This window comes from Crotalus tigris, unplaced genomic scaffold, assembly GCF_016545835.1.
Source record: "Crotalus tigris isolate CLP2741 ecotype Arizona unplaced genomic scaffold, ASM1654583v1 scf7180000017946.1269602, whole genome shotgun sequence".
Classification (NCBI taxonomy): Eukaryota; Metazoa; Chordata; class Lepidosauria; order Squamata; family Viperidae; genus Crotalus; species Crotalus tigris.
In genome coordinates, this window is record NW_024096738.1 from 1,000,466 (window position 1) to 1,010,707 (window position 10,242).

The 10,242-nt window shown below is 36.0% G+C and overlaps 1 protein-coding gene across 1 annotated transcript; it reads left to right on the forward strand.

Annotated features, from left to right (window-relative positions):
* The first annotated feature begins 791 nt into the window (after positions 1-791).
* LOC120308765 (C-type lectin domain family 5 member A-like) lies at positions 792-9,406 on the forward strand. The gene is made up of 7 exons (XM_039345240.1): positions 792-930; positions 1,580-1,668; positions 2,388-2,435; positions 4,107-4,163; positions 5,859-6,007; positions 7,533-7,642; positions 9,198-9,406. The coding sequence occupies exons 2-7, from the start codon at positions 1,590-1,592 to the stop codon at positions 9,313-9,315; spliced, it is 561 nt and encodes a 186-aa protein (XP_039201174.1). The 5' UTR covers positions 792-930; positions 1,580-1,589; the 3' UTR covers positions 9,316-9,406.
* Positions 9,407-10,242: the final 836 nt, after the last annotated feature.

Genomic DNA, 10,242 nt, shown 5'->3' on the forward strand with positions numbered 1-10,242 from the left:
AAAGGCCTGGAGACTAAAACATATGAAGAACAGCTGCAGGACTTGAGTTTGGCTAGTCTAAAGAAAAGAAGGAATAGGAGTGACATGATAGCAGTATTCCAGTATTTGAGGGGCTGCCACAAAGAAGAGGGGGTCAAATTATTTTCCAAAGCACCTGAAGGCAGGACAAGAAACAATGGTTGGAAACTGATCAAAGAGAGAAGCAACCTGGAATTAAGGAGAAACTTCCTGACAGTGAGGACAATTAACCAGTGGAACAGCTTGCCTCCAGAAATCGTGGGCGCTCCATCACTGGAGATTTTTAAGAAGAGGCTAGACAGTCACTTGTCTGAGATGGTATAGGTTCTCCTGCTTCAGCAGAAGGCTGGACTAGAAGACCTCCAAGGTCCCTTCCAGCTCTATTCTATTCCTTTTGTGCATAGCCACTGGAATGCCATTCAAAGGATTAGTGCAGATCTCAACCTAAAACTTATTGTGTTTTCCAGATATTTATGCTCAGCACTTCTACAACTTAGTGCTCTTTAAGGCTACAGTTATGGGGGCTGACATTCAACAAATTTGGGCAGTGTCGATTGGAGAATGTCTAATAAACTGTGTAAAAGTATTTTCATAGCTCTTAAGTCCAAAAATATCTAAGCCATCATTTTATTCTTTTGTGCGTAAGTCCACTTTAGCTGCCAAATTAGTGCTTGGGAGGAAGGCTTAGGAAAAAGGAAGTATTTCATAACTGAGACAATGGCGTGCATTGTCTATCATCAACATCTTGACACAAAGGGAGAAGTAGCATAATTTCCTAGGGCTTAAGAGTTGCTTAGCCAGAGTGAGAGTGCATAAATCTAAAGGGCATGAAAAATGTTCAGACAGTCACTTACTGTCTGCTGAAGAATTATATTGGAGCACTTTCTCATATCTGCAGAATCCTCCTGATAAGTAAAATTTCCATTTCTTCTGTTTTTCTTTTCTTTTCTAAAATTCAGATGTGTTTATACATTCCATCAAAGAGCAGACTGCTCATTTAGAAACCCAATAATATTACATGATCTGAAAATGCTTCAAGATAAGGGTTAAACTTGTTTCAGAGATCTGTTTTGCTTTAGTTTCTTTTTTGGGGCTGAATTTCAACTCTGAAATGTTTGATGCTTCCAGGCTAGCTCAAGTCTTGGACTGCAATGTTAGAAATGAAGAACTATTTTTTTAAAAAAATTAGGATTCTCATGTAAAATACAGATGTAATAATAAAATTCATATATACATACACACTGCTGAAACCTGAGGAATTTGTTTTGAGTCTCAGAAGTAAATGGCACTTTGGTCTTTTCACATAAAATCCACTCCTACTTTTTCATGGCCAGCCCAGGGTGGTATGTGGAAAGCCCACCCCAAAAATGGGCAATTTGCTAGCCCTATAAATATTTTCACCTACTCTAAAACGACATACAAAACATGGGGGGTGGGGGAATGCGTTTATTTATTTGTTTGTTATTCAATTTGTCATGCCTATTGATCGATAAATTGTACCTCTAGAAAATTATCCTGTTAAAACATGGGGTGTCACTGAATTGCTACTGAACTCTTTCAGATTAACGAGGATGAATTGGCAGCAATTAGCTCCCGGAGTCTTCCTTTTACTAGTCAAGTTCACAGGGACATCTCTATTTTTTGTTTTTTGTGAGTACTGGCCAAATTTTAAATGTTTTTTTTAATAATTATGTCATTGTCTCTTTTCTCATTTCTTTCTGTCTTGTATGTATGAATGTATGTGTGTGTATGTATGTGTATGTGTGTGTATATATACTGTAAGGGCTTTGGGGTTTTGAAATATGGATATATACTGTATATATACTTGAAAAGGTAAAGCCCTAATATATAGTACATACATTATCTCTTCTGTTATCTTTTTTATGCTTTATTGATTTTATTGTAATGTCTTTGATTGTCACGAGCAGCTCAGAATAACTGAGAGCTGGGTAGCATATAAGGCTAATTAATTATTGAAATGTTTTGAGTTTCCATGTTTTACTATGCTTCAATACCTAAAGATATAAATAACCCTTATTGTTTGCGACTGGTTTTTGGTTTTTCAAAGAAGTGTTTTATATGCCACAGTCATTCCTCAAGAGTGCTTTTTTATAGTGTACTTTATTATCCCATTGAAAACAAGAGGCAGATTAATAGATAGACTGATATGGAGAAGAGAAGTTTTCCTAGGGAAAAGTTGATATTTAAACTAAGGGCTTGACTCTTATCTCTCTTTTGAACCTGGTTCAACTCCCTCAGCAGACAATGAATAACGTTGACAAAGCAATTGCTTTTACTTCCTATTTTATTTTAGCAGAAGTGTTGAGGAATTTTTATCAGCTGTTATTTAAAAATACTCTTACTTTCAGTTCCACAGATCTTTCCAAAGGGGAACATTACTACAGAAAATTCTTCAGGTAACTCTACATAACAATCCAGAGATTTCTGAGATTAGAAAATAACTGGATTAGGGGGGTATAAATGTACTTTGATTTCTGTTGAGGAAAAAACGTATTATGTGGCATTCAGTGGGAAAAAATCCTGAATGTTGAAACTCTCTTTTCTCAATCAAAGAAGAGGAGTTTTCAACATAAAAGTATTTTCCCCATTGAATGGGAGGGGATTAAGTAGAATTGAGTAAAGATGTCTCCAACATTTTGCAGCACTAGGCAACTGCATTGGTAATTAGAGGCAAAGTTCTTCTCAGATGCTTATGCAGTAGTGGAAACAGTTGTGAGTCATGAGCAATAAGTTGGTCCAAAAGATGTTTGACATGGGCCGTTCTTCAGCTGATGGCTTTAGATGACCAGCCATATAACATGAATTCCAGCAGCTTTTTCCATTTGATTGCCCCTGATTTCCAGATGCTCTCACACATCATCTTCAACATGCAGATGGATGGTGCCCTTCTTGTATTACTTAATGCATGGAGGAAGTGTCAAGATTCTGCAAGCAGCAGGTCCTGATCCTTATGTCCATCCCACTCATTTGGTCCAATTGAGATGCAGTGTGTGCTTATTACTTTGCCTCACTATGCACTGAGGGGATTGGCTGAGAAATGAGGAGATGCCTCTTATGAAAAGTCTCATCTCTTCCTATGATGCAGACTGAAGAACGTGTAGGTCCTGCTTCATGCTAAGATGCTAGATGTGACTTTACATAGCAGTATATAGAGAACATGGGGCTGCATTAAAAACCTCAGCTGTGACTCCATGATCACAGAGAGTGGGTCTAAATATAAAGTGCAATCCATTATATGTCATACATAGTCTTCTGCTGTATTGTTCATAAACTGGGTCTACAACATCTAGAGGGGAATAATTGGTTCTTATAAAACCAGGAAGACCAATTAAGCTGCCCAGTGATACCAAATAGACACAGGAATTCTGGCACAGGATTCTGGTTGGTTGCCTCTTTGAGAAGCCTAGGAATTTGAAAATCAAAGAGTTACCTGATTGGTGGACTTTTGGAATTTGTGATGATGATGACCTCATTAATTCCTTCTACTGATGTTTCTTCATGGAGTCTTCAGGATGCTTTTAAAAATTAAAAAAACCTTCTCAATTTCAGATATGAAATATCTTAGAATACTCAAAGTTGTTAATGCTATATTAGAATATATTAGCCTCATGATATTTTAGATTTGTTGGTTAGTTAAGATCTGATAGTTATGTTGCTTACACTTTATTCCTTATTACACTTTCTCTTTGTATTTGTATCACTATTCTTTTTTTCTTAGTATTATAATAATAATGCTTAAGGAATTAAAAAACAAATATGCAAAAATCTCTATGCTGGTTGACTTGCTGAACATAGGTGTGTGTGCTTTCTCTTCATGGACTTGAGTGCTGTTGATATAATCCATGGTTCATTTCCTGCAAAAATATGTTTGAACTTGCTGTGTGTTTACCTGTTTGTTGCAGCTGTTTTCTTTTAGTGTCAAAAGAAGAGTAGTTTTGCTGAGAAAGGTTACATATATGACTCCTGATTCCTTTTTTTTTTTATTTTGGATGCCACTGAGTATTGATGATGTAAATTCAATTTACATTCAGGATGATGATGATGGATGCCAATTTTTTGTTTCCTAGTGTGGATCCCTTCTCCTGAGCAGACCTCTTCCTTTTCTCCCTTGCTTCCTACCACAGGTAGAAAGTGAAATTATTTTTTTTCTCCTTCATATCTGATAATTAGCCAAGGATGATTGAAAGGGGAGTTGGTAAAACGGTAGCTCTGCTATAGTGAAACTTTGAATATCAAGATAAAAAAAAATAGCTCACGTTTTTGATTGTCTAAAGGCTAGGCAACATAAATTGTGAACTTTATTTTATAACAGAGTGGAGAAGGCAATTAACTGAAATCATCTTGTGTGGGACATTAAAAATCCCAAACTAGCTGTTTTTCTCTCACATTTTTATTAAATTATCATATCTGTATCACAGGGCTAAAAGTTCCCTCAGGGCAACAAATAGATGCGACTTAATATTAGCTACATTTGATTACCACTTAATGTTTTTTTAATGGTGTTTTTCATACTGACTCAGACATGTCTATGGAGATTCTAAATCATCCAGGTCATGGTTATCCCAAAGGTGCTTTTCAAAAGGCAACTGGACATTCTTGTTTTTTTTCTCCTTGAAAATGTTTCGCTTCTCATCCAAGAAGCTTCTTCAGTTCTGAAGAAGTGAAGAAGCTTCTTGGGTAAGAAGCGAAACATTTTCAAGGAAAAACCCGAAGAAAGACCAGTTGCCTTTTGAAAAGCACCTTTGGGACACTGACCCAGTTAGGGTTGCCATATATGGGCTACAAAAGAACTCAGGGAGATACACACACACAACCTCACACACACCACTCTATAGTGGTCATCTAAATGCAACGACTATTCAGTTACTCGGTCATTTCCAAGCCTTTATGTCCAAGATTTTCTGACAGCCACTTGTCCTCTAAGTTTTTGTACTCTCTGGTATGTGTCATTAATGATGGATTTAGGCAGCTTGTTTTCTGAAAACAATTATTTTCTACTTTCTTCTACATTATGTGTCTAAAATATTTAAGTTTAGCTTCATTATTAGCACTTCTAATGAGCTGACTCATTGAAATATGGTAGCTTATAAAGATTATTCATCCAAGATATGTAACAGAATGTCTTGCATTATTGATATCATATAGGAATTGTTTACACAGAGAACTTGGTAACACATCTGAGGGAGCAAACTTTGACAGCTCTGGATTCCAGATATTTCAGTCAACAGTGGGTTCCTGAACAAGCCTCTTGTGCTACAAAAATCTGGATGGCCACTAGTTAACAAGAAAAAGATACAGAAAACTCCTTATCTGTTATCTTGTGATCATGTGGATTTTGGCACCTAAGCTCTGGTTACATTAGCTCTACCTGTACATAAAGCTACCTCTTGCCCTGGGGGATGCACATTTTAATGGAAAGGAAGGCCAATGGGTACAGTTTTTTCCCCTTTTTCACTCACGGAATGTTATGCTGGAGGAAAGGAGAAATCAGATCAAGAAGCAGGAAGCTTACTGGAATAATGGAGAACCAGATTGGGAATTCAGCAATTAGATTAGCATCTTCCTCCAATGTGCAACAGAAAAACAGACTCCCGGTCACTATAAAAAAGACATTCTCAAGAAATAGCAATGTGTCCTGTAAATAAGACAAAAATGCTTGTATTGGTACCAGGAAATAATAATCAAATTCCAATGATAAAATGTGGATGGAACAAGGATTACCCTACTTAGAATTTATATGCTTTATCTTTCTGGCACTCCTGAAGTAGCACCTATTATCACTTTCAAAATCATTTCTTCCTTCCAATCTTTTGCTGTAGTCAGAATTCCTTTGAGGCAACCAAAGTGGGAACGATTCAGAGGGCATGATTACTTGTTTTCTGAAGAGAAAGCTGCATGGGTAAACAGCCAACTTGATTGTAAAGAATGGAAATCAGACCTTGTGATCATCAGTGACTCAAAGGAACTGGTAAGTCTATGGTCACCTAGGAAGAAACCAACTTCATCTTTGAAGGGTTTATGCTCTTATACTCTTTAACCTGGGAAATTTAGACCATCCAGTGAATGAGTGAGGCAGTCACAATCTTCTGACAAAACATATAACTTTAGGATTCCAGAGGAAGCTCATTTATCATAGTTGGAATATGGATTGTAGGATGGAGTATGAAATACAGAAATATTTAGGTTAATGTGTGAGGCAGGCCTACCTTACATTTTGGATAGATTAACCATGAGTCAAAGAAATCAACAGTTAGCAAGGGCTTGAAAGAAATATAAACTCTGCAGTGAGAGCTATGAGTGAGAGGAAGGAGAGCAAGTGTATCCTGAAGAATGCATGATATACGTCATTGGGTTCCTCAGTAGACATAGTTTTTACTTGTAAGAAATTCTAGTTTTGATGGGTACAGTTTTGAATTGGAGAGTGAATGTCACACAGTGACATTCATGAAGTATGAACATACTATTTTAGATCCAAGAGAAACAGCTATGAATTATATCTTTCTGTGCTAAGCAAAAACGTCTTAGCATCTGTAAATATACATCTGGTACGTTTAAATTACTTTTAAAGTGCCTTCTCATAATCTGGAAGGGGCCCAGGCATTCTTCTATTTTGTAGTGAATTCTAAAAGGAGAAAAGTTTGCAAATTGATTAGCATCAGAAACACCAGCAATATTTCAGCTTCCCAAATCATCTTGAAGTGAATTTGAATACCCAAACAAACCTGCCTGCTTTGGAGATTGATCCAGTATTTTCTTTTCCAAAACAAAACATGTTTTAGGGTCCAAACTGAACAGGATCATGTGAGAAACTTCAGAACTATTTTGGAATAGGACTACAGTACTCTATATTTGCTTCCAGTCAAAATTTGCCTTTATTGGGTGGCTCAAATCACAGTATTTCTGGAAGTGATGTGTTTTCAATGGTGCATATATGTGTGTATGTCTGCTTCTGTATGTCTCTGTGTTGGGTACAGTCAACAGATGCATCAGCAGCAATAGAGATCAAGACTTCCCCAATCTGCTATTCCAATGTCACTTTGCCATTTGTTGGGGGCTGCTATGGAACAAGTCTGTGGAATCAACTGATTCTCCACAATCTTACAAGCAAAGGCTATCAGAAGTCGGAAAACAGCATTTGATCTACCAGATGTCTGGTACATTGAGAAGAGCATGAATTTTTAAGCATAATTTATATTTGTTCCCCACTTATCACCATTAGTAAACTATACAGAATTGATTCTTTCATATGGCACTTGAGAAGCTAGAGATGAAAGTGAACAAGATTCCTGTACCTATAAACAGTAAATATGGGACTTTGGCAGATGCTTCTTCTATAATTTGAATCTGCAATTTACTCAACTTATATCCTTCATCAGGATGAAAAGTATAGGGAATTTACACCTCTCTGTTCAGGCTACTTCAGGTTGCTCATGATTGTCATGGCCCTTAAGAAGAACCTTTGATTTTCCATATTTATTTTCCTTTCTCACCAGGAATTTATTATTAACAAAACAGCAATGGCTAATTATTTCATTGGACTGTCCTACTCTGAATCAGCAAAACATTGGGAGTGGATTGATCACAAAGAGCACAACATGAATCTGTATGTTTCATTTTTTTTCTCCACTTCTCTGTTTTAGGGAGGGATCTATTTTCCCCATACAATATGTGATAATATTATATGTTCTGCTTCATTGATGTGCAACTTCCTTTTTAAATCTGCATGGAAATATTGCAACTAGCTACTTATCGTTATAAATGTATTTTCTCAAAGGTTTATTTTTTCCCTTTCTTAAATATCATTATCATTATCAGTATGGATCATCTATAGCTCATAGAATATTTACTGGTAGAATCCAATACTTTCCATGCGTCCAGTCCCTGACTCATTACTATTTTTTAAAGATCTATGTTTTGTTTGCACACTATCAGTGATAATTTGGAACTATAATTGTGTTGAATCACAATTCTGAAGAAGCACTGGCATAGAATTGTGTACAGAAAACTCAAATGAAATACTGCTGTAGCAGTTGTTCACTTTCTGTGGGCCTTTTGTTAAAATACGATATCTATTAAGCTCTATGATTTTTACTATTTTATGCTTTTTAATGCACTGGTCCAACACATTTATATTTAAAATTAGGATTTATCTGTAGCCAATTTTCAGCATCAGTTTTAGATGGGAATTTAATTCTGGAACTCTAACACTTCCATAAAATTGAGGAGGAGGATAATTTCATGAATGCTGACTTACAAATATAGTAGTGTGTGATGCGGAGGCACTGATTCAATTCTTCCAGAGCTAAGCAACCTCTGTTTCTCCAGAGGCAAATTGTGGTGGGTCTATTTCCTTCTTTGCCTTTTTTTAATATGTGCAGAGGAGAACAATTCATTTTTATTATAAAGGGGGCATTATCATATGGTGAACTTTTGAGGCAGCCAAATCTAGTTGTTATTTAATTAACATTATTGGCCCAGAATGAATTGAGATGTTGATCACTGTGGTTTCAGATGAGTTGAAGTTCTAACAGGAACTCTTCTGCTTTCTATCCTATAATTGTTTGTCAATTCATTTAACTCCAAATAATTTCTTACTGTACTACTTCTGGTAAAAAAAATTAAGAAGAGCTCAAGAATGCAGTCTGTCTTAGCTCCAACAGACCAAAGGAGCTAATTCTGCATTCTGGATAAAATATTTTAATTCATTAGGATTAATTCCCAATTTAATTTATAATCAGACCTTTATTTCCTTTTTGCCTTTAATAAACCAGAACAAAGGAAAAAAAATACAAATAGTGCAAAAAAAAAAAAGGAAAAAAGTGGTACAACAAAAAATGATCTTTTATTAAGGTTAGATTTCTGTTCAGGTTTTGTGCCATTTTAAATCTGCTCTTTTCTAAAAGCTAATCTCCCATGTTGGTTTCTTTGCATATGTCGGATTTTAGCTTCTTTCTTTCTTTCTTTCTTTCTTTCTTTCTTTCTTTCTTTCTTTCTTTCTTTCTTTCTTTCTTTCCATATTCCTTCACAATCTATCAAAAATGAATGGTTTGAGTTGTAAAGATTAATATTTTTTAATATTAATCTTACATGCTTTACATTACTAGATTTCTTGAACCAAACTCAGATTTTTTTTAAAAAAAATGTGCTCTTGTTGACAGCTTTCCAATTAGAACAACAATGGATAAAGACTGTGCTGCTATTGGGGCAGGAGGTGTGAGTCCAGTATCGTGCTATGATGAATTCAGCTGGATTTGTGAGAAGACCTATGTTAATTGATTGAAAGAATCCTTTGCTGGGCTGCCTAGGAGTGAAGACTGAGTAAATAGCAGACCTTGTTGATTAATAAAATACGTATATCTTTTCATGATCTCACTCCTTCATTTACTATAAGCTACTATATTTGCTGCTGAATCAAGATCATCATGTCATTTTATACTGTAAGGGGGGGGGAAATGGAAATCATTTCCAAGCTGCAAGGATTTTGCATCAAGACCATTCTTCCTATATAGAAATCTCTCTACAATTATGTGAATAGAAAATTATGAAGAGGTGAGATACTAATCCAGGGGTGTCAAACTGCCTGCCTGCCTCATAGGGATGCCACGCCCACCCAGCTCCAGCAATGCAAAAAAATTCGTGATACGTCACCACACGTCATATGATACAGCAAGTTTGACACCCATGTATTAATCAGTAGGAATCTAGATAGAAGGTAATCTGAAAAAAGATACAAAACTCATATATGACTATGTTCTCCCTCTTTCTTTCCCAATAGCTGAATGAGATTTCGCAGGGACCAAATCAGGCTTATGTGAACATATTTGCCTTTGGTGGCTATTTCAGGATCCCCCAAAGAGCAAGTTCTTTTTCCTAAAAATACTGCAAGGTGACTGTGAACTGTCATAGGATCCACGTCATACTAAACTTGGATTTCTTTAACTATGGTCTCCTGAGTCAAAAGCCATGGTTTACAAAATTATATTGTGTTTAGCTGAACACATGAATCCAAGTCAATCCAGATTGAAAATGAAAAAAAACCTTGCTTTTTATGAAAAAAAAACTTGCTTTGCTTCAACTGCTTTGACATCTAACATATTGTGATCTAAATGCCAGTTCCTCTGAATTCAGAGGTCTCCTGACATTTTTCCATGGTTATTCTGGAACATCTGGAATTTTCAACATTATAGACCAGGGGTGTCAAAC